This window comes from Coenobita brevimanus, chromosome 73, assembly GCF_032717465.1.
Source record: "Coenobita brevimanus isolate Jiangsu-jjx chromosome 73, ASM3271746v2, whole genome shotgun sequence".
NCBI classification, from domain to species: Eukaryota; Metazoa; Arthropoda; class Malacostraca; order Decapoda; family Coenobitidae; genus Coenobita; species Coenobita brevimanus.
In genome coordinates this window covers 29,012,773-29,038,519 of record NC_137026.1, presented here as the reverse complement: position 1 = coordinate 29,038,519, position 25,747 = coordinate 29,012,773, and the positions used below count along the sequence as shown (strand labels likewise).

At 42.5% G+C, this 25,747-nt stretch overlaps 1 protein-coding gene across 1 annotated transcript; it reads right to left on the bottom strand.

The window, feature by feature from the left end:
* Positions 1–1,142: 1,142 nt before the first annotated feature.
* LOC145407560 (potassium channel subfamily K member 6-like) lies at positions 1,143–25,447 on the bottom strand. Its single transcript, XM_080278484.1, has 6 exons — positions 25,129–25,447; positions 19,042–19,182; positions 14,854–15,026; positions 5,551–5,776; positions 2,951–3,120; positions 1,143–1,268 (listed from the first exon to the last, which is right to left on the bottom strand). Exons 1-6 carry the CDS (start codon positions 25,445–25,447, stop codon positions 1,143–1,145), a joined length of 1,155 nt encoding a protein of 384 aa, XP_080134610.1.
* Positions 25,448–25,747: the final 300 nt, after the last annotated feature.

Here is a 25,747-nt window from a genome sequence, read left to right as displayed (position 1 = left end):
ATCATGATGGAAGTCAGCTCAGTTACGGGAAAGATGCGGTTAACCTTGGCAAGTGCTGGTTGTAGTGTGTTAAGACTTATGGTACAGTTTAAGGATGTGCATAGGAGTGTACAGGAGGATTTAGTGGTGTGCTGTTTGGTTATGAGTGTGAAATACTGAATGATGACTTAAGTGTTTGATGGTGCAGTATGAAAGGGGTAATATGCAGTGTACAAGTGTCTCACAAGTTCTTATGCAAAGGGCCTTAATGAGAGGTACACTTCACAATCCACCAGCAGCGTGTAAGAGGGGAGATGTGTGTGACGTGGTGTAATAAAATTATATATATATATATATATATATATATATATATATATATACGCAAGCATGTTGGAGCCTTTAAAAAAAAAACGAAAACGAATATATATATATATATATATATATATATATATATATATATATATATATATATAGTGTGTTGCATAGGTTGATGTATCGTGTGTTGAGGTGGTCTAAAGCATGTGTGAGCTAGTATTGTGTGTGCTGAGGTGTAGTCCACATACAGGTTGGCGTGTGCATGTACAGGTGGATGTAGTGCATGTGTAGGTTGGTGTAACGTGTATATGGGAAAGCTTAATGTTTGCATGGGGTGGGGGGCTGCGTGTGGAGTGACTATGTTTAAATGAACTGTGTTTGTGAAGGGATGTACAGTCAAATGCTAAGTACGTTCGTCTCCTCTGCCTCTTTCTCACTGCTGGATGCGTAGATTTTTTTAAAACGAGATGTTGTGGACAAAGGTAGATATTATCGCCTACAGATGAATAATAATATGAAACTCAGTCCACTGCCTTGCATACAAGTGTCCAAGAATCAAGCGATGAAGTAGAGGAAGGAGAGGCAAATGCACTCTATGATCTAACTCTACATGCACTGTGTTTGGAGACTATCGTATGCATGGGATGTATTACGTGTGTGGGGTGATGTAATTCACTATGTAAAAGCGAAATGTACAGTGTGTATAGGGAGATGCACTGCTGGTACAAAGTGGTTTAGGGCATCGTTGGGGTTATGCAGCAACTGTGCAGGGTGGTACAGTGCACGTGCAGGGTGTGGAGTTGTGTGGCGTGCAAGGTGCGTGTGCAGAGTGGAGAAAGGCGGCGTGTTCACTGCGTGGTGGGGATGATAGGCGGCATCTGGGCGTGGACTGGTGTGGTGTCCTCTTCAGGGCTGGGGGAGTCCACCGGCCGTGACACAACCTTCACATTCTGAAGCACTGGCTGGTCGTTGTGCTGCTGAGGGACAAGGCATACAGGTTAGTACTGCTGCTGCTGCTAAGACTACTGCTACCGCTACTACTGCTGCTACTACTACTAAGACTACGACTACTATTACTACTACTACTGCTGTTACTCCTACTATGACTACCTATACAACTACTAATGCGACTACGACTACTACGACAACAATAACTACTACTACTACTACGGCTACTATTACTATTACTACTACTGCTACAACTACTACTGTTATTAAGAAGAATGTTTTAAACACCCGTTATTACTACGGTGATACCCGTCAGTACCATGCTGAATAAGACGGCCCTATCATGTATCCACAATAGACGGTGGGTATTGGTGCCTAACTGGTGACATGTGAGGGTGTGTAGAATGTAGGAGGGCTTCTGGGCCTCGGGAACGGACTATCAAGTGTATATCCAAAGTCTGGTAAAGAAGAAATGTAAAGGACAAATCTATCACCTGCCTAAACCCTTGCTATCTGACTATTTTATATTTCAATCTATCCATCCATCTGTTATCTATATTTATCGGTCTATCCACTTATTTATCTATCTACAGTCAGGTGCCTTAATCCCGTAAGGGGTGGCCACAATCAAATCGCCTTCATGTCAACATGTCCTCTGTCATTAGGCTGCCTTCTCTCCAACTTACATCCCTACCTCTCTCAGAACTCCACCCCACCCCTTCCACAGCTAGGATTTCTCTCAGCTCTGTAAAACTATCAAGTACTAGTCCGAATAATAATAATAATAATAATAATAATAATAATAATAATAATAATAATAAAAACAAAAATAAAAATAAATAATAATAATAATAATAATAATAAAAACAAAAATAAAAATAAATAATAATAATAATAATAACAATAATAATGGCAGGTAGGGGCGCTCACCATCCACTCACTCAATGTACCGGTAGTGCTGCTTTGGGTGTCTGGCCTTTCCTCTCTTCCTTCCTTCCTTTAACACACCCTACTACACACACGTAAAATTTGTGATGATATCTAGAGCGGTTGCGATGTTATCATGATAACAGACACACAGACCTTCACCTACTTTCACCAATTTCGAACTCGGAGATTTTCATTCCTGCTACACACCTGTAAAATTTTGTGGTGATATCTTGAGCGGTTGTGAAGATATCGTGGTAACAGACACACAGACCTTGACCTGCTTTCACCAATTTCGAACTTGATCGATTTTATTCGCAACCATAAACCTGTAAAATTTTGTGACGATATCTTGCGCGGTTGCCAAGTTATCGTGCTAACAGACAGACAGACAGACACAGACAGACAGACAGACAGACAGACACACACACACACACACACACACACACACACACAAATTGAAAACCATACTAGCTTCGTTATCGCGGCTGATAGTAATAATTAATGCATCCGTAACAGTTCCAGGGTTGACCTCTTCAGCCCGAGGACTTTTTCTCATGTTGAACTAAACCACTTGACAGGAGTGACGATAAAAAAAAGCATCCTTAGACTGAAGGGAAGAAAATCCCTCCTTATCTGTATCTCTATCTATCTATCTATCTATCTACCTATCTACACACACACACACACACACACACACACACACACACATTTATTTACTTATCAATCCATCCATCTGTTTTCATCTCTCTCTCTCTCTCTCTCTCTCTCTCTCACCCACCTGTGTATATTTGGGAGCAACGCCCCCTGTGCCACTCAGTCTCATCCTCTCTGGGTCAGCCTGGGGAGTGTCGGATCCACGGAGAAGATAAAGGCCAAGATTCAACTGAGGAATATCGTTGTAGAGGTGTAGCAGCAGCATCACACACGTCAGACCCAGTAGTAGGTACGCTGTGGGGGAAGAGGGGGTGTTAGATTATGTTCGTGGGGATCCTACCTGCTTTGTTTGCCTAGTTTTTGTGTCATAGAAAAGTTATTATTATTATTATTATTATTATTATTATTATTTTTACTGCAAGGACGAAGGAACCAAAGGCTAGAAACACAGAAGATTGTTCCCTCCAAGAAAAAATAAAAACAGGATAACAGAGGCAAATTGAAGATCAGTTCATCTTCAGATGCCTGGACACACTGCGTTTAAAAGCTGGAGGCCATAGGCAATAGGAAATACAGACAAAGGAAGACAGTTCCACAGCTGACTTATTGCATACATGAAAGATTAGGAGTAACAGTTAACTTTTACTATACAGAGTTGGGCAGAAAGAGCATGAGTTTGCTGCTAGACGGGAGCTACGTGCCCGCCGTACAGATGGAGGGATGCTTTGTTTCCCTTGTCTTTGAGGCACAGAAAAGCTATGTTATAGCATATTTTTTAACAAATAGCATCGAATGGATCAATTAGCGTATTAGTTTATTTTTCTTTGCTCTTTGTGTATAAAACAACCAATATTAACCCATTTACCCTCTGTGGACGCATTAAATTTATCTATGCATACCACCACACGACGACCTGGTTCACTTGAGAGGAATTCTTGCTGTTAGAGTGTTGAAAACTGTCTCGGCTATCCCTCAAAATTCTCAGTTTCCTTCCCCTCATTACAACTCTCCCGATGTATCTTGTAGTAGTAGTAGTAGTAGTAGTAGTAGTAGTACTACCAAGTAGCAGGACAAGCCTAAGTAGTAGTACTATGTAGTAGTAGTATGTGGTAGTTTGCTGTAGTTGTTGCAGACCCTGGTTCATCTGAAACGTGAACCCGGTAGACTGCCAAATGAAGCTGCCACTCTGCAGCCCACCATCCCCCTTTTGGGATATAGAGAAGGGACTGAGAGACGTTCGTATAACCAGGAAGCTGCCCAGCCATATAAGTGCCACCACGTGAAGACCGTCCCTCACCAAAACCAAGTACAGGTATCTTGAATAAAATGCCCAAGCCTGTTTATGTCGAGGAGAGAGTAAATGAGAAACCACAAAACCACAAGAAACCACAAAACCACAAAGAAAGAGGATCCACAAAACCACAAAAAAACTCAAAACCACACAAAAAACAAAAGCACAAAAGAGAGGAACCACAAAACCACAGAAGAGAGGAACCACACAACCACAAAGAGACACCACAAAACCACAAAAAGAGGAATAAGAAAAACACAGAGAAACCACAAAACCATAAGAAAGAACCCGTAAAACCACAAAAAAGAGGAACCATAAAAAAAAAAGAGGGACCACAAAACCACAAAAAAGAGGGACCACAAAAAAGAGGAACCGCAGAACCACATACAAGACGAACCACAAAACCACAAAAAAGAGGTACCACAAAATCACAGAGAAACCACAAAACCACAAGAGAAACCAAGAGCCACACAATAGAGAAACCACAACACCACAAAAAAGGAACCACAAAACCACAAAAAAGACGACCCACAAAGCCACGAAACCACAAAAACGGGAAATAAAAAAAAAAAAAAAAAGTTCCAGCATATTCAGCCGACACAGGACACTTACCCCGATGAAGAGGGAAAAAAACATACAAAGTGGTGGAAACTGACAATGTGAAGACGGTGATTGATAGGAAATGCTGATAGAAGAAAAGCGAGAAGGAACCTGTCTTAGAAGTGAGAGAGGGAAAAGAATGCTGCACTTTCAGCATTCTTTTCCCCCCCTCTCACTTCCCCCTAAAGTTTGTTGGCAATCAGTAATGGTCATCACAGTCCCAGAATTAGAGAGAGAGAGAGAGAGAGAGAGAGAGAGAGAGAGAGAGAGAGAGAGAGAGAGAGAAACTGGTAAACGTCTGAAATACCTGAAGCACCTGAAGTTGATAAGCAGGAGAGAAGTGAAATGTGATTGCAAAGTGGCTGACTGAGTAAATTCAAAGAGAGAGATTGGGAAACCTATACCCCCCAAAAACAGGACACACAACAAAACACAGTAACAATATTAACACATAAGAAAACCGACACTATAGTAGAATCACAGACAAGTTAGTTTATTCCCGGCGGAGGCTGCAAAAAGTTTAAGTATTTGAAAATCGTTAAAACAAACTTTACAGGTCTAACATCAGATCCACAGACATGTAAAAACACCTCCACTGATACCAACACACTAGTCCTATATGAGACAGCCCTAACATATGTTCAGTGCGCACGGTGGGCGATAGCGCTGAAGTGATGACATGTGGAGGTGTGTGGCAAGTAGGACGACTGCTGGAGCTTAGGGAACGGGGTGTTAAGTCTGGACACACACACACACACACACACACACACACACAGAGGTATCTCCAAAAAGCTACGACAAAAGAAGTTATCAAAGTTTCTCCATGTTCTCACCGGTGATGCAGACTTTGTACAGTGGTCGCATGGGCTGGTCACGCGCGTCTCCTGGGATGTAGTCTCCGAGGCCGATGGTGGTGAGGGAGATGAAGCAGTAGTAGAGTGAGTCCAGAAAGTCCCAGCCAGGCTCCAGCTTGGCAAAGATTAGTGCCGGGAACACCATGAAGAGCACCAGGCCAACTGTTGCAACGATGGTAACGTGGAAGACTCGAATGTTGAATGGCTGGAAGAGATGAAGACGATTAGTAGCTAGTTTGAACTTCAAGGAAATGCGAAAGCTTCCTGGGGGGTTTTGGGAGATTCGGGAGGTTAGAGGAAAGGAAGATCAGTAGAAGGATGAAGGGAAGTGTTAGAAGTTATTGGATGAAAGATGAAAATTTGGAAGGTTAAAGAAAATGGACTAGTAGCTAGCTGGAGGGAAGTGCTAGGCATTACTGGATAGATTCAGGAGGATTGGAAGGTTGATTGGCTGGAAGCAAGTTGCAGACCTGGATGATTATTTGATGACTGAAGATCTATTTAACTACCTTTGGAAACTTAACCCTGGGTCGTATACATGTTGCTCAAATTCTTGTAAATGAGCTACCTTGACTTAAAAAAAAAAAAAAAAAATGATATAACAGGTTTCTGTAAGAACATGCAAATAGGAGATGTAGTTGTAGAATTCTCTGATGGTCATATACGGTAATACAGCAATAAGCAAAAGAAGGAACATAAAATAACATGTTTATTGAACAAACCAGGGGCGTCCGCAGGATTTTTTGTAAGGGGGGAGGGGGCAAAGTAAAAGAAATTATACATATATGTATGGCTATAAAATATCAAAATACACACACTTCAAACAGGCATAGGCGTATACTTACATGTGTTACATGACTTACATCAAATGCATAAAGTGACAGAATGCATGAATCGGCTCAAATCAGTCAATCATCTTTGAACAAGAACTGACACACAATTTGGAATCCAAGGGGGGGCAACTTCCCCCCCTTGCCCCCCCACCTCCGGACGCCCATGGAACAAACAGTGGAGAATTCTTGCTACTGTATTACGGGAAGAGTAGTGGGCCGAAAAATAAAACTGTAATATATATGAATAAGAGGTATGAGATGTAAATGATCAATACAACATCAGTTTACGAGTATGATTGTTTAGAAAATAATTTAGAATGATACTAGGAAGCTACGCAGAGCACCAAAATTAATAAACTTATATTATGATGGGAGACTTTAATCCAAAGGCATGCAAAAAGAAAATTGTGAGACTGCAACAAGGCCTTTTGTTACGGGTAACCAGAATGCCACAGGCGAATTACCCCTGATGTGACATACTGAGGGTTTCTATTCAGTGCTGTCGCCTACATTTACTGCATATTTGCAACTGTATATTACTGTATATTTACTGTATATTTTCCACATCTGAGAAAGAACTTTCATAGAGTCAGTCCCTGGTTTGCCCAATTTTATGTATCTGCATCACGAAAATATCCATCATGAATGTTAAGCCAGTAGCACAAACATCATAGTTATCCCTTTAATATTTAGAGAATTATAATCATTCATGTCATCAATAATAACCACTGCCTGCACTTACACAACATTTACTTGGAATGAAAGTATGGTATTAGTTTTACAGCAGACATATAAAAGTGATCGTTAGCTTTTGTTCGAGAGTATATACTCTTACAATATGTTATATTTCTTAATTATTATATTTCGTTCAGTTAATGCGTGATTAACAAAGTTTACTATCTTTTAATAAAAGTTATAAAAAGAGCACTATTGGAATGCAACAAGAGTTCTTTAATAATCTACAAATTTTTGTAGTACTACTATAATTGCTGTCAACCCTTTACAGGCCACCAATAACCTCAAAACACCTCCTCACCTCACCTAGGGTCAGTGTTGTTTGTTGCTTGGCCCTATATATGGAGGTCCCTTGGATGGGGTTTTTCTTCATATCATGGGCTAAATGATAACATCGTTGGTCTAAGCCATATTGTATATCTGCATTGTCATTGCTCACTTGGTCATGGAGCTCTGTTGCTTTTTTCGCTGACAGCCATGGTCTTTCTTTGACAGAATGCTGCCTTGCTATATGGAAGAAGCCTGAACATCACAGTGACAAGTGTAGCTTTACTCAGGTGTTGCCAAACTTAACAGGTTCACTGTTCATGCAGTAATTCCCTACCCCAGCCACACAGGGTATTGGCTCAGATATCCTTCTGTCACCACAAGTTCTGTCAAGCCATTTCACTTAGTTCCCAGCTGCAGCATAGTGACTGGCCATGGCAGATGTCCGTGTTACGCCTCGTTTAGAGAGTGGGGGGTCAAGAGTCTCTCCGTATCATTTTGGAAGTTACACTTGGGATGTATGATACGCAGACTCTGCGAGTGAATCTAACCTGACTGCTCAGAACGAAATGTGGGATGTAAAGTGGATACAGTCAGGTCTTGCTATACAATAGGGTTGCATCAAGTGAAAACATATCACACAATGATTTTTCATATAGTGAGGTGGATATAAAATGAGTTTAATTGGGTTAGGGAGGGTACCCTCGACTGCAAAACCTAAACTGACCCAAAAAACCTCTACCACCCACTGATGTTTGTCCTAGGCCAGTCCAAATTGCCACCAAGGGAACCCCTAAGGCTGCAGGACAGCTGGAGGGCCTGGACAATTATTCCTGGTCCTCAGGAGGAGATGATGAGAGACAGGGAGAGCAATACACCAAGGTTAAGGGAGAGTGATGGACTGAGGTCAAAGCAGAGCGATGCAGTGAGGCTGATGGAGAGTGATAATGTGAGGGCAATGGAGAATGAAGCAATGAAGGTGAAGGAGTGTGTGGTGGTGTGGCGTGTGAGTGTGCTAGGCAGTGATGATGATAAGGCAGACATGATAGAGGCAGGTGTTGCAGGACGCTGCATTTCCACACCACTCGTTAATGTACTTTGCTCTTCCTCGGTGCTGCTTGCAGGGGAGAAGGTGGTGATGGTAGTCTGCTGTGCTGCCTTTTCTTGTAGGCCTTCAAGTGTTGTTCGACATCATAATTATGATGACGCGTCTCTCCTCACTGGGTTCAGGTCCTTGTCCCAGGTGAATGCAATGTCCTTGTTCATTATTGCAATGAACGATCTCAATGTTTTAATATCGAGAAGTCGAAGGTGTCTGTCCTTGCGGCATCCTTACCACATTCCTGTGTCTCTACCATTTGTTCCCTGAGCTCAAAGAGCTCCTCTGTGGACAGCTGCTTGATGTGGCTGTCCAGGACCTCTTGCACATCTGCCTCATCGACCTCCTAAAATTGTACCCCTTGTGATGTCATGACTTACGTTCTCAACTGTAGGGAAGGAATACACACACTCCGGCCACACTTTGTGCCAGATGGCATTCAATGTGCTTGCCAGCACCTCCTTTCACGCCACCATTATACTATTCAATGCATGCTTGATGGTAACCTTCCTCTTGCTTCATTCACCCCAGAGTCACACACCCTCACCATCTGCACCATGGTGCAGTGGAGGTGGTATGCTCTGAGGGCTGCAATGATGCCCTGATCCATTGGCTGGAACAGGGATGTTGTGCCGGGGGCCAGGAGCACAACTTTGATGTTATCCAACCAGTCCTCCATGCACTGAGGGTGGCTTGGGAAGGTTGTTCCTGCTAGCATAGTGTCGCAAGCATGGGGACTGATACCCTGCCATATATGAGCAGCAGAATGCCGAGGTCAGCCAGGACCTGGAGTTACTCCTCCAAATAATCCTAAGGTTCTCCTTTACGAACCTGCCAGCACTCAAGGGTTCTCCCAGTGGTACTCTAGAAGCAGCCTGAGCTTCAAGTCCCCCTCCGCACTGGCACCAAGGTGAAGGGTAAGGCAGTTCTTGACTGTCTTGATCCCAGGTGCACATCATTCTTCCCAGCTGATATATGTCTTCCTTGACATCCGCTTCCAAAACAGACCCATTTCATCTAAGTTTATGATCTGCTTTGGAGAGTATCCCCCCTGCTCTGTAACTGCCTTAAGTTGTGCAGGGAGGGCCTCAGTTACCATGTGGTCTTCACTAGCAGCCTCACCATGCATGGTCATATTTTCAGATCAGGGCCTTAAAACACTCAAACCAATCTGTGTTGGCTTTGAACTCCTCCCTGGCCTCCACACCTTCCTTATCCTTAAGGTCCTTCCCCAGATCGAGAGCCTTACTGCAGATGACGGAGCGGTGAGGAGGCTGCTTTCCTTGGTTAAGTCATTAACCCACAAAGCCAAGGGATGCTCCATCTCCAACATGATAGACTCCCTTGCTCTTGTTGGACATTTTGTGGTCAGGGAAGGCACGTTCTGTGATGCCATTATTATAGCATCTGATTTCATTATGGACACTGAAATTGAAGTGGGGCAGCTTTAAGGCATCAGTGATCTCTCTCGGTCCCTGCCGCTCCTTATTGCACTTAACAATGTCTAATTTCACAGCAGCTTGGACCCTGCCCCATCCTTATGGTGCTTAACAATGTCTAATTTCATGTCAGGGGAAAAGCTAAACCTTGCCCTCGGCAGCACATTGCTTTCCACTGGCGTTAGCACCAGACATGATTTCCAAGTTCAGAATTTCATTTATTTCACACACTCAAAGTTCTCTTTCCACATACCATCACACACAGCACTGATCATTGCATACTTGCACTGTTATCTGGCATTAGCGATAGTGTTCCAATGGTCTTATGCAAGAGAGAAGGTTAGGTAACTTGGAGAACACGAGGGAGATGATCACTGGTGCGGGACACCTGAGCAGGTGAGTGAGCGAGACTCAAAGGGTTGGCACGAAGACCACCACCTGCGCAGACCTGAGAGTGTCTCATTCAGCTGACTGTTGGCTTACGTGTGTCACCGCGTCTGCATGAAATTCTTGGCGGCGGCCATTGCAAATACTGCTCTAGCGAAATTGTGACCAATTTTAAAACATTATTCTGAAAAAGGATAGAAGTATTAAATTATCGCTGTAGCAATTTATCAACAGTGAAGTCATACACCGAAAACTGTCTATATCATAGGTCTTTTTGAGGTCTGGCAACTACTTGTAGATGAGGCATTTGTATAATTGTCTGATGGTCACATACTGTGCTACAAAGGTAAGCAAAAGATGGAGCATGGTGCAGGATATCTGGTGATTAAACACTTTAGTGTCAGTCCTGAAGAATTTTGACTATTAATAAGAGTAGTAGGCCAAATAATAAATCTGAATAAATGTTATGAGATGATAATATAAGCTTATGTTCCAACATCAGCTTATGATGATTAAGATACCAACAAAATAATGTACGTTATGCATGTGGGTGCTCATACTCATGTGAAAGTGAATGGAGATTTGAGTGATGAGTTTTCCATGAATGTTGGTGTGCATCACGAGTCAGTCTTAAGCCCCTTATTGTTTATCATGGTGCCTGAAGCTCTCTCACATAACTTCAGAAATGAACTCCCATAGGAACTGTTGCATACTGATGACTTGTAGTTGATTGCAAAGAATGAAAGGGAGATGGAGGAAATACTGAGGAGCTGGATAGACAAAATGGGGTGAGAGTATATGCAGATAAAACAAAAGTGATGGTATCTAGGGCTGGGGGTTTCGTTTCGTTTTCGTTTTTAAAGGCTCCAACATGCTTGCATGATTCAGATTTATTTATGACTTAACTGTGTGATACTACCAAAGCAGAGTGGCGATGTGCGGTTTGCCACAAGGGCGTGGGATGCAATTCCATCTTGTGCACTGTTTGTGAAAGTGGTGCATAAGAGATTTGGTGGTATTTGAGGTAAACTGTGAGATAATGTTGATTTCGTGTGTCTGGGTTAGGAAGAGCATATTATAGAGATTGTCAGGCATGAATGGACTGATCTTGTTCGTGAGTCTCTCGTGTGTGTGGAAGAGTTTTGTTATTTGGGGGACATGATGTTCTGGTGGGGCTGGATCTAGCTCTGTGGCTCGGGTAAGGGGTGGTTGGAGGAAGTTCAGGGAGCTGTTGCCTCTCCTAACACTGAGAGGATTCTCCCTCCATGCTAAGGGATATTTGTTTGTAGAATGTGTTAGGAGTGTAATGCTGAATAGTATTAGGACCTGGCCAGTAAGGAAGAGGATATTCGTAGGCTCAAACGTACAGAAATGATAATGATTAGATGGATGTGTAATGTGTCCTTGAATGTGAGGCCCGGTGGGGCTAGGTTTACGACTGAAGAGTTCATAGGAAGGATCTGACTGGATAGTATTCATGCTGTGATGAGGAGGGGTAGATTAAGATGGTCTGAGCATGTAGAGAGGTTGGAGGGTGGCAAATGGGTGTGGATAGTGAGAAGTGTGAATGACGGGGGTAGGTTTGTGACAGACAGACCGAAAAGACCTGGGACGAGATTATAGTGCGATCTCAGGGACAAGAGACTGAATAGGGAAGCTGCCAGAGATCAAGCAGCGTGGAGAGACGCTATTAGATGACAAAGGCCGACGCATGCAAGTATATTAGAGCCTTGATAAATGATACGATGTGATGTATTTAGGATGATGCCGTGAAAGGTATGAAATGCACGAAAACCAATGTACATTAATTTGTTATGGGAGACATTAATTCAAGAGCAGGCAAGAAAAGAGTTGGTAAGACCACAATAGGGCATTTTGGAATGGATGATCGGAAAGCAAATGGCGAACTGCTGTTGGAATTTACAGATTGAGTGATAAACATCCATCAAGAAACAAGGTTGGAAGTGGACTATGAAGGGATCAAATGGTGAAAAAACGAATGGAATAGAGTTCATCATAATTAAATCAGATGCTAGTAAGTTAAAAATGTAACAGCACTGAACAAAGTAAGTGTAATAACTCCTCTGCCTTCTTCCACTCTTCTTTCACTCTGTTTCTGAACTCCCTCATCCTCTTCATCCCACCATCCTTTGGCCTCAGAAATCTCACTTCACCCTTCTCCCCTTCAGCTGTTACTTCAGATATATATACTGGGTATTCCGTGGTTCACTCCTCATACAGTACAAAGAGAGCACTGGCAACACTGCGTTAAGGGTGGATGCTTGGTTACTTGTACTGCAGAGTTAATAACAAAAGTTTGTCGGGGCTGTTCGGCCAGACTGCCCAGGGCAAGAACAACTACTACAAAAGTTCGTTCGTATCTGCCTGTTTCTCATTGCCGAATTTAGATGCCTGAAAGTGATATAGCGGACAAAGGTGCAGATTATCACCCACAGATGAATAAGATATACTTCCGTCTACTATGTCACATTAAACATCCGTGAATCTAGAGATGAAAGAGAAGAAGCAAATGAACTTAAGTAGTTGACTGTTCATAGGAGATAAGTCAACAGCAGACACAGATGCCACAGTATGGATAAATTAGTCATGCACCTGGGAAAAATGTCACAATATCAGGTACAGATTTCCAGTCATATCGCATAGACAGAGTGATATGAGTAGGCAGTGCCCCTATTTCTGACAGCCATTTCAGGGTAAAGTATATTTGGCTTCTTTGTTTCCCTGTTGACTGCACTGTGTAAGGCCGCGTCTGCACTAATGCCTGCTGGTGTGGGTGGGGTTTTTGTATCACTGTTGGCTAGGTGCGGACGAGAATTTCTATGGCTACAGATTTGCAATACTCCCGCTTGCACCAGCAAGGATTTGGCATGGACACTGCCTAATGTGGCTTGCAGGACGGTATACTCTATTGGCCACAGGTATTCCATGACTGATCCTCAGAAACTGGGCGCTTCTCTGCACCTTTGCCCTCTCAGTCTTAATAATACAGCCGTTACAGATGTCACAGTACCTGGTAAGTATGTTGCATTACCTGGCAGACTTAGGATGTCACAGTACCTGGTTGACTTCAGGGATAATGCAGTGCCTGGTAGATTTATGAGATGTCACAGTACCTGGTGGACTTAAGCACAACAACCTGGGACAATTAAGAGGTGTCATAGTACTTGGTAGATTTAAGATGTCACATTACCTGGTAGTCTTAAGAGACGCCATGGTACCTGGTAGACTTGCGATGTCACAGTACCTGGTAGGGTTACGAGAAGTCACTGTACCTGGTATACTTAGTTATAAGAGTACCAGTCCTGTGATGTCGCAGTATCTGGTACTGATGTTAAGGTACCTAATAAAGACATGGTCGACATGTCACATTAACAATTCAGATGCCAGAACGTGTTAAAGACGTCGGTACTTGGAGAATTCACAGAACAACATACTCAGTACCTTTAAAGGCTGGATTCTTCCTTACTATTCTCCATTTACTCTAACTTGGCCTAAAACTGCCATCTCCCGATCTTGAATGCTGTAACAATAGATTAACACTTAAAAATGATGCTAGTCTTCAGCATAAAACACATTAGTTTTATTTTGCATTTTTTCTGTGCTAATAGCGAGAAGGCATAAAAGAGAGCAGTGAGACTTAGTATGTATGATAATAACTACGAAACAGACGTCAGTGTGCCTCCTAAGCCGATGACAATATGGGTGTAAGTGACGTGTACAGTCAGATGACATCACAGTACCTGATAATAATGTTACTGTACCTGCCAGGGACAGGTATGTCAGGGTATTGTCAAATTGTTTTCACCTGAGAGAACTGATCCACTCCCGAACCTGAGTGATCAGTCGTGGTTGCATGACACTCAATGAGTCTTAATTATGAGGCAGGAATGACCATCTCTGGTTGACTATTGGTTCAAAAAAATGGGAGAAATGGAGTTCCCCCGAGCTAAGCCCTGTATTGGACTATATAGCCCCGCTAGGGTTACAGGAGCGAGCTACCACTCCCAGCACGGCAGCCCAGGCGAGGCTCGAACTCGCAATCCCCCGATTACGAGTCCAGCGCGCTACCACTGTGCTACCGCGCCCCCCAAGACTATTGGTTCAAGTCGATCCTCAAACTTAATGACACTTGGCCATCAACCAGGCTGAAAGGGGTTAAGGACCTTTTGTCACGTTAGGGTTTTTTGTTGTTGTTGTTGTTGTTTAACCCTGGTCTGTCTGGCCGAGCAAACCCGTCAACCACATGTAGGCAACTGCTAAGGGACTGTCCTACAGGTACAGTACAGTAAATACACCGTGCAGGAAAACGGCGTCCCCTCGTGGTAGACAATGTCTTGCCGGACTCGGACCATGGTCCTTTCCATGACGACGTGCAGGGAAATATAAAGAAGTCTGGCTGCAGGGTGGACATTGCAGCTGCTTTGCTCCCCCCAGGGTGCACAGAGTCGCCACATGTGGGCTTCTCATCGTCTTAGATTAGAGTCAATGGGCTATATAGTACCTGGTAGAGATGTCCCAGCTTGGAGTTGAGCCAGTATAGGAGCCATGTCGTAGGAATCAGAAGCCGCTCCACCAGGGCCGTGAGCAGGATGAAGGTCATAGGGATGCCAATGACAGCGTAGATGATGCAGAAGATTTTACCACCTTCAGACAGTGGGTGAACGTGGCCATAACCTGAGGAATGGGGAGGTGTTTAGGGTTGTGCTGGGAGATTTTACCACCTTCAGACACTGGATGGATGTGACCGTACCCAGGAGAAATGGGGTGAAGCTTGAATGGTGGTGGTGGTGGTGGTGGTAATGGAGTTGCAATTAGACTGATTATAAGATCTGTGGATAACCCTTAGACCCCATGGACGTCTTTTTTATTTGATTCTAGCTATCACCTGGCGATCTGATTCAGCCTACGATGAATTTTTCGAACTGGAGGGGCTAGGTTAAGTATTAATATTACGTTTCAGCAGTCACTTGTCAAACCATGCAAAATTTCGAGGTAAACCATCCACACAGTCAAGTACAGAGACAAAAGCTCTCACACTTAAGAGTATGTCCTCCATTTTCTTCTCTGATTTCAGAGAGCATCAACTGTAACCGGTGAAGCATGCAGTCTCTCTCAGCTTATGAATACTGACCAGCAGACAAAAAAGAAAATTACGTTTTAGAGGAACTTTTGTCCCAGCTGTACCTAAAAAGTTTGTGGATTAAAATTAATTCTGTTGACTGACGAGCTGAAAAATGAACTGCAGTCCCTGACATGTGCTTCCCCATATATGTTCCAGCCATCCATTTATGTCATTCGTCGATTCTTTTGCTTCCTCAGTTTCCATACGTCGCTTGCTCACACGTCTCCTCCAAACCACAGACTCACACGTATAATTATACCCTTTTCGTTATTACATTCGTAACTCCTTCGCTAGCCATTTCTCTTCTTTAATCAACAGACTTTCGTTGCTTCACGTGTTTCACCAAACTCTATATATTTTACTCTCTCCAAGTCAGGCAACTCTCACTGTCTAGTTCCAAAGTTCTCACTCTAGACTCTTCAGACTCATTCCCTTCTCACTCTAGACTTTTCAAACTCTTGCCTCTCTGACTCTAGACTCATTGAACGCTTGCCTTTCTCAGTCTAGACTCTTCAAAGTCATGCCTTTCTCACTTCAGACTCTTCAAACTCTTGCCTTTCTCACTCTAGACTCTTCAAACTCTTACCTATCACAGTCTCAGACCAGTAAGTTAATGTATGCAATGATGTATCCTCGTGAAGTCAACTCGCAACCCTGCACTCATTTTTTTTGTACCGAGGCCATTAGAGCACCAACCACTGTACCACCTTGAACCAATGTAGTGTCCCCTTCCTATAAACATATCCTTCTCTTGTATATCACTGCACTGAGGCACTATAAATTTTCCACTGATTCAAGTCCCTCTCCTTTCTTCAACGCGTTACACATTAGGACACGGATGTAACTGCCGAAATATGTGAAGGCAAGAGAAACGAATCACAGGGGTTCCAACCACAATTCAGATTCTGTTATTGTGGTAGTTGTAACATGTATTTTGTCTGTTCTTCTTGATTACAGGCTTCGAGTAACTATGGCTGCATCCTTACATCACCTTAAGTCCCACTCATTCTTCTAAGCCTCATTCTGTCTTCTTTGCATTAACTCTGAACTACACTGCAAACAGATTTCCCTCGCTATTAGCCTGAAATGTATTGTGTGTGTGTGTGTGTGTGTGTGTGTGTGTGTGTGTGTTTTACCCCCAGATGGATTATTATTATTATTATTGGTGGTGGTGGTGGAGGTGGTGGTTGTACTAGTAGTAGTAGTAGTAGTAGTAGTAGTAGTAGAAGTAGTAGTACTAGTAGTAGAAGTAGAAGCAGTAGTAGTAGTAGTAGTAGGAGGAGGAGGAGGATTACACAGGATTACACAGGAAAGCAAACAACAACAGATCTTATGGTCCTTTCGAGGCTGCTTGATAGAGAAAACTATGACTACAAGATCTAACTCTACATGTTGAAGGATAAGGATAGTAAAGCAAGAAGGCTCCCCCCACCACCAAACCCTCCAGGAAAAAGTGAGAAAAACCACCATGCAGCATGGAAAAACTGACATGGAAATTTTATAGGAAACACTGGAAAGGAAAAGTCACATTCTATAATACTTTATCTATGAGCTACCCGATAGAGTAACCTGAAAGAGAAAGTAAACAAATAAAATAATAGTTACGGCATGATATTATAAACAGGTTACATTGAGTTAATGGGAAGTCTGTGGACATAACGTGGAAGCTACACACTGCACAGTGTGGATGTTTAGGGGTGGTGCAGCAGCCTTGCCTGGCGTTTTTAAGGTAGGCAGCAGTCAATCAGTCCCTAGCTCCGTTTGCTCCACTGAGACAAGGAACTCTCCCATGTGGGACAAGTACACAAGTTTCATCCTGAAGCAGTGACTCCTAGTACATTAAAAAAATCCCGATGGTGGTCACTTGACTAACAGGGACCCTCAGTGATCCACAGCCCATCACAGGTCGAAAGTAAGAGTAGTGACCGTTAACTCAGGGTTATCTGTGCAGCTCCTAAGCTGTGCTTATATTGCTTTCTTTGCGCTGGGGAGATTGAAAAGTATATAGGACGGGTGTCTTAGATAAAAGGGGACTGCACAGTGCACAGTGTGGATGTGCAATGCACAGAGTGGATGTTTAGGGGTGGTGCGGCAACCTTCCCTGGCGCTTTTTAGGTAGGCAGCAGTCAATCAGGCAATAGCTCCGTTCACTCCACTGAGACAAGGAACTCTCCCATGTGGGACAGTACACAAGTTTCATCCTGAAGCAGTGACCCCTGGTACATTAAAAAAATCCCGATGGTGGTCACTTGACTAACAGGGACCCTCAGTGATCCACATCCCATCACAGGTCGAAAGTAAAAGTAGTGACCGTTAACTCAGGGTTATCTGTGCAGATCCTAATCTGTGCTTCCTGTATATTACCTCACTTGCTTTGGGTAAATCGAAAAACGTATAATGACGTGATGTGACGCTATGTTAAGTTTATGGGGTGTCCTGTAGACACGAGGGGACTGCACAGTGTGGATGTTTAGAGGAGGAGGAGGAGGAGGAGGAGGAGGAGGAGGAGGAGGAAAAGGAGGAAGAGGAGGAGGAGGAGGAGGAGGAGGAGGAGGAGGAGGAGGAGGAGGAGGAGGAGGAGGATCACTGTTGTTATTATTATTATTATTATTATTTGTTACCGTCACACATTTTCTTTCTTTGGAAGCACTCTGAATTTGAAAAGACTTCAGAAGTGGACAGGACAGACGACGATGACGACGACAAAGATGATGATGATGAGGAGGATGATATCAATAGCAAGCCTTTCTTAGTTTCTCTTTGGAAATGTTAGTTATCACTGCTTTCCATCCCACTGAGTTTATACGTTTTGTCCGTTTGAATTTTTGTTTACAGCGTTTGTATGACTATCCTTTTGCAGCACCATTTTCACCACAAGCCAGACCCTGTGTTTATTATTACGGTCTTGGGTTACAATAGTTACTGTGACAGCATTAATAGCACTGAAATTTGAGGTTGGAATGTTTTTCGTACTGCATTATGTAACTAGTTCATAGATAGATAGATAGATAGACAGACAGACAGACAGACAGATAGATAGATAGATACATGGATGGATGGATGAATGGATGGATTGATGAACTGCTGAATGGATGGATGGATGGACAGACTGATGGACAAATTGCCTGATAGATATATAGATAGAGATACTGAAATGACCATGGGTTTTGTAAATAATATTACTTAGAGGTTTTGTCCTCATGTAAAAAGGTTTTTTTTTTTTTGCAGCTGATATAGTAGACGAGACAAAACATCTAGTGACCGAAATCAGTGCTTTCTGATATCAAACAAGGGATGTTTAGATCAGGCATTTACCGAGAGGCAGAGAGTGAAGAAGGCATGTAAAGTCAGTATGATGCTCACGGTATTAATGTGTCTGGGAAAAAATACATCAACAAAGTGAACAGAGAAGTATTTTGGAAGGTGCTACGTATGTATGGTGAGCAGGGAAAGTGATGAGTGCTATAAAGAGTTCAATGATGTTAAAACAGCATGAGTGACACCATCTACACACACACACACACACACACACACACACACACACACACACACACAACCAAGACCAACCTATTGTAGTAACTATGGTACTGGAGAAGAAGAAGCTCTGCCCGAAGGACCAGTTGGGCTCCCCCGTCACATTCTTGGCTGCCGAGACGCCGCGGTTGTTGGCGCTGATGATCTCCACTATAAGGTCCTCCAGGGCGGCGTCTGGGGGGAGAAGGACAGCAGTTAATGTGGAGAGAATAGTTAAAAAGATATACAATGGGTACCGGGAGCTAGATGGGTTGAGGTGGAAATGATGACAAGAGTATGAACTGTTTTAAGATGAGAAATGTTATCAAGAGTTAGGACTGTTGATGGAGCTAGAGCTGTTGACAAGAGGTAGAGCTGTTGACAAGAGGTAGAGCTGTTGACAAGAGGTAGAACTGTTGACAAGAGGTAGAACTGTCGACAAGAGGTAGAACTGTTAACTAGAGCTAGATCTGTTGACAAAAGCTAGAGCTGTTGACAAGAGGTAGAACTGTCGACAAGAGCTAGAACTGTTAACTAGAGATAGATCTGTTGACAAAAGCTAGAACTGTTGACAAGAGCTAGAACTGTTGACAAGAGCTAGAGCTTTTGATAAGAGCTAGAACATAAAGTACATGTAACTTCACCTAGAACAATAATTATCATGAACAAGTTATGAATATTAATACAGCAAGCTAGAACAGTTTACAAGAGCTAAAATTTAACAAGAACTAGAACTTTTAACAACAGACAGAACTGTTAACAAGTGGTAGAACTATCAAGAACAAGAACTGTTAGCAAAAGTTTGACTTAAGAGACAAAACACCTAACAGGAGCTGAAACGTTTATGAAGAGACAGCACAATAACAAACTCTGGCGAAGGATAAAATACAGTTAACACGGCGAGAACCGCATAAAAAAATCAGGATAAACATGATAAAAGTTAACACAGCAAGAGTAATTAACATCACAGCAACTTTTAACAAGCCTGCAATGCGTGGGTCTTGAATATTTACCGATTTTTATGCTGATGATTTCTACTGTTACGTTTTCAAGAGCGGTGTCATTCTTCTTCGTGCGTTAGTTTTATTTTATACTTTCTCTCCTAAATTTTATTGATTATTTAAAGCTACATCTTCTCTACGTATTGCCTTGTCCTTGTTCTACTGTGTTTTTACCATTTCTTGTCATTCTCTTTCTCCCTTTGCCCGTTTCTGTTCCACTGCCTGTTCATAAATCTTCGCTTTGAATTAGTGCCATATGGTCTTTGATACCTGGCCCCTGGAACCCATTATTTAAATCAGTTCAAGAGAGATGTCGCGGGGCAGAAGGTGAACAATAATGCACAGAACAAATAACCTCACTTTGAATAGTTAAACAGTACACAAAGCTGAAATTCCGGGACGTTACTAGTATTGAAAAAAATACCATAAAATCTAGGGGTGCGATACTCTAATACATTTACGATTGAGCCCCCGTCATAAGTGTGATACGTTTTTTCAGGAAGAAATGAAGATATGGATATTTTCTATTGTTTTGTATCCTTTCATCCAAAACAAATAACACTTATGTCAATATCCCTCTCATAACCAGGAACTTTTTTTTTTTTGACGAGGGAACGCAAGACATGGAAAGAAAACAGACAAGAGCTATTACAATCTTCCTCTCGTCACCAGGAATGTTTTTCTTGACGAGAGAAGGCAATACAGGGAAAGAAATTAATGACGCTGGCTATCCTGCTTAAACTAATCTGAGAATCCCACCCCGGAACACTGATTAGGTAGGAGCATAGTGTTCTGTATTTTAGTACATGTTTCCTCACCCAAGGTATTTTCGTAACAAAGCCTGGAACAGACATTAGTTAAGATGCCTGGAAGTTGTTAAATGGCCTACACCAGTTAATAATAGCCAGAATAATTTCATAAGAAGCCTGGAAGTTATTAAAAGACGTGGGACAGTTAGTTTTAGTTAGAATGATTAACACAAGTGAAGAGTGAATAAGAAATACTTCGGTTAAATTCTACAGTATTTAATAAAGTTTAAAACAGTTAATAAGATCTGGATGAGGCAATACAAATGATGAGACTGAGTAAGAACAAATAATAAGCGCTACAGTGACTGGTAATTTAAGAAGAACAGCTAACAAGAGCAAAAACAGCTACAGCCTAGATTATTTAGCAAAGGCTGTAGTGATAATTTTGGCAAGGTCCCGGACACACACACACACACACACACACACACACACACACACACACACACACACACACAACCTCTATCTATCTATCCGTATCTATCCATCCATCTAATATATATATATATATATATATATATATATATATATATATATATATATATATATATATATATATATATATATATAAGTACTGGGGAACGGCTGGGAGAAGGAGGGAGGTGAGATGACGAAGAAATCAGTAGGATGGAAGTTGTGGAAGCAATGAAGAGAGTCACAATGGGGAAAGCCCCAGGAGTTGATGGAGTGTGTGGTGAAATGCTGAACCATGGGGGAGAGATAGTAGAAGAATGGATGTGGAAGATGTGCAGATTGGCCTGGGAGGAAGGAAGAGTCCCAGAGGATTGGAAGTCAGGCATAATTATTCCTTTGTACGAAGAGAAAGGGGAAAGAGAAGTGTGTGGTAATCACAGGGGCATTTTTCTTCTTAGTGTAATAAGAAAAGTATTCGGTAGGATACTTATTGACAGAGTTAGGGAAATAACAGAGGAGTTAGCTGGAGAAGAACAGGGAGGCTTAAGGATGGGAAGAGGTTGTGTGGATCAGATATTCATTCTTAGATATTTAATGGAAAAGTTTCTAAGGAGGGGAAAGAAGTTGTATGTAGCCATCATGGATTTGGAGAAAGCATATGACAGGGTGGATAGACAAGGATTGTGGAAAGTATTAAGAATATATGGAGTAGATGGGAAGCTGTTGAATGCAGTGAAAAGTATGTATGATGGTGCTATAGCTGCAGTGCATGTGGATAGTGAACTGAGTGAGTTTTTTTAATTTGAAGCTTGGGTTGAAACAGGGATGTGTCATGTCTCCACGGTTGTTCAAACTGTACATGGATGGGGTTATAAAAGAGATGCAAGGTAGGGCAGTGGATGTTGGAGTGGCCCTTATGAGAGAGAGTAGTGGTTGGAAACTCTCTGTACTGTTGTTTGCAGATGATACTGTGTTGTTAAGTGAAGACGAAGGGAGCTGCAAGGCATGGTGGATGAGTTTGGGAGAGTGTGTAAGAAACGGAATCTAAAGGTGAATGTAGGGAAGAGTAAAGTTAGGTCTTTGAGAGAGGTGAAGTCAGTGAATGTACAGTGAGGTTGGATGATGAGGAAATGGAAAATGTATGTTTAAGTACTTGGGTAGTGTGATGAGTAAGGATGGAAGTTTGGAGGGTGAAGTGCTTGAAAGGGTACAACAATGAAGAAAGGTTGCTGGTTCCTTGAAGGCAGTGATGAGAAACAGGGCGGTGAGCATGGAAGTGAAAAAGTTATTACATGACAGTATTGTGATACCAACTCTAACGTATGGAAGTGAAGCTTGGACGTTGTTGGAGGGACACAAGAGTGAGAGCGGTGGAAATGAGTTATTTGAGAGGAGCCTGTGGAGTCACACGAAGAGACAGATTGACAAATGAGGAAGTGAAGGAGCGTTGTGGTGTGGATGTGGATGTGATAGGAAGCGTTAGGAGAAACACTGAGGTGGTTTGGCCATGTGAAGAGGATGGAGAGTGAGACTCTGACGAGGAGAGTGTATGTGAGTGAGGTGGAGGGGGAGAGAGGGAGGGGAAGGCCAAGGATGAGATGAAGGGATGGAGTGGAGAGGTATATGAGAGAGGGGTGTGTGAATTGGGAGCAGGGTAGTGAAATGGCGGGGGACAGGGTGACGTGAGGGCGATTTGTTTGTGGCCACCCCGTACGGGATTAAGGCGTCTGGCAATATATACTGTATATATAATATATATATATATATATATATATATATATATATATATATATATATATATATATATATATATATATATATACTGTATATATATATATTGTTACGGAACAGAGAAAACTGTCCCGCAAAGTTCCAGGTTCAAAACAAAAGAGTTAGGTAAAATTACAAGTTAAAGTTTAATGCTCAAACTAACAACAAAACGTTCAGGACTCATAAGGATAATGTAATGGCAAAAAACAGGTTAAATATATGGTTAACTGCAATAGCCTCTATTAACACGAAATTAGCATGAGTAAATTTATCTAAGTCAGCCCTGATAAAATGAGAATACCAGATAATGCTCAGTGAATGCAAGATATATTATTACAGATACAAAATATTATTAATAAGGGCTAACACCCAAAACACATGAATCACAAAAAACCTTACTAGGCCTAAGAATTAACACCTTACGCTACACAGTACAAGAAAATATGCAATAACAGTTATACTCAAATTACACAGCTGCTAGATGGTTGGAGACTTCCTGAGCACTCACAACAATAACAACTGTACAGGGGAGGACAGAGATGTGAGCAAAATGAGGAGTAGATCTAAGTGGCAATAATGCAGAGACTGAGCTCATTATATAGGGGCCGGCAGAGCTTGATACAACTTGTAAGAAGGACGCGCAAATGAAGCCATGGGGACAAAGAGTTGACAATCCTGCTCTGAACAACAGAAAGAACGACTTACTCTACTATAAGGGAGGAGGGGGGGAGTGAGGTAGAACACGCTCGTGATCAAACATGCAGCATACTGTACGTTAGAATTACACAAAGGATGATGAAATCATAGGCTATGTAACAATATAGATATAGATAGATAATAGATAGATAGATATAGATATTTATTTATCTATCTATATATCTATATCTATCTATCTATATATACTGTATATATACCATCCTTCTAGGTGAGAAAAGAAATACAGGCAGCAAGCTGATACGAAAGCTACGTGAAAGATAATTAATGCAGTCAGTCATGTGAGTAAACGATTCTTAGCAATATTATGTTAGTTGTAAAGGTCATTTAAAAAGTTCCTTTTTAGTAGAAGACAATATAACACTTCACAATACCAAACGTCCCAACACTACCTTACACACACACACAGCCACACATCAGTTTTACCATACACTGCCACATCAGTCACATCGTACATCGCCACAATTCACAGTCATATCACATTGCACCATACTTCAGTTACATTATACACTGCCATACCTCACACTGCCTGCCATATCAAGCACTGTCACGCCTCAGTTGCAGCATACACTGTCACACTTCGTACTGTCGCCTGACGAGGAGGAGTCTATACGAGGTGACGCTCTATGCCCAGGGTGGAGCAGCAGCTACTTCGTAGCCGGGAACCTAACTTCATCATATTTCCCCGCATCACGCCCTGGAAAGGACCCTGGTGAGGTGCTGTGTGAGACCATCAAAACAAGGAAGAACCGGATCCTTACACGGTGCATGTACTGTAGGCAACTGCATACCTGTGATCGATGGGTCTAGTCTTTTAGACAGACAGGGTTTAGCAGCAACAGTAACACTGTCATTCTCAATCACACCATACACTGCCATTCCTCACACTTTATGTCATACCACACGCTGGAATACTCCACATATGCACACATCAAACTCTACCACAGGATACACTTCTGCACTTGACAGTCTCAATACACATTGCCACATTTCACAGGAACATTATTCACGACAGACTCAAATTGCCGTTATAAACCACAGCCACACATTACACATCGAACAATCACATTCCACACTGCCACTCTTCACAGTCACACCTCACACTGTCGCTCTTCAGTCAGACCTTAACGCGGCAACACCTAGTACTATCATGCCTCAGTCACATCACACAGACACACACTCCTCTTCCTCTCACCCCGACCCATCCCCCAGCCAATCCCCTTCCCCTTCCCCTTACACACAATTCAAGGACATGTCAATTATCACCTACAGCACATGGGTTGACAACATTTCATTCAATGACATGTCAATTACCACCTAAAGCACATGAGCTGACAACATTTTCTATTCCCTCAGCTCACAGATGAAGGCCTGCTCTATCTTGCCTCCATATTTACGAAGAGAAGAGGTAACTAGGCAAGAGAACTTTAATTTACCTGATACACAAGGATGACGCTCTAAGAAGGCTGCTTTCTTAGACCTCAGCTCCCAGACGTAGGCCTGTTCAATGGGGCCTTCTATCTGCGAGAACAGGAAAGCGCCGAGGAAAAGGTAGGCCCAGTAGAGAGGAAGGTACAGGGCAAAGATAAGGTTGGCCCAGGGACGTGGACGGGCAGAGACTAAGATATCAGGTACCTCGGTGTTACTGATGAGGGGGGCTGCCTCACTAGACGAGGGTATGATTGCTATATCAGTGTCCTCTTCCATTGTACCGTAGCCCTGGATGGAGCAACAGCCACGACGTGCATACATCATCTTGAAAAAGTTACTTTAACGGGCCTCAGTGCTGCACAAATGTTGTAAGGAGCTGATGATGTCTTGCATAGGCTACCAAATATTGCACTGCTGTAGAGATCCTGTATAGGTTATCAAGGACCCTGTATCTTGCGTGCCTATTAAAGACCTCATTGCCTATATAAATATTGTACAGGCTACCAAAGGGACACTCATTGCTATAGAGATCATGCATTGACAACGATGGACTACAGGTCATGTATGTCTTGTAGAAGCTACCAAGAATGCTTCCCCAGGGCTCCTACTGAGGTTTTGAACTTT

Excerpts from the sequence above, each read along its gene's own strand:
- LOC145407560 (XM_080278484.1), bottom strand. The coding sequence starts at position 25,447 with ATGATGTATGCACGTCGTGGCTGTTGCTCCATCCAGGGCTACGGTACA. Across the intron at positions 19,183-25,128 it reads GCGTCATCCTTGTGTATCAG|ACGCCGCCCTGGAGGACCTT; the intron begins GTAAATTAAAGT and ends TTCTCCCCCCAG. Across the intron at positions 5,777-14,853 it reads AGCTGGGACATCTCTACCAG|CCATTCAACATTCGAGTCTT; the intron begins GTACTATATAGC and ends CATCTCTTCCAG.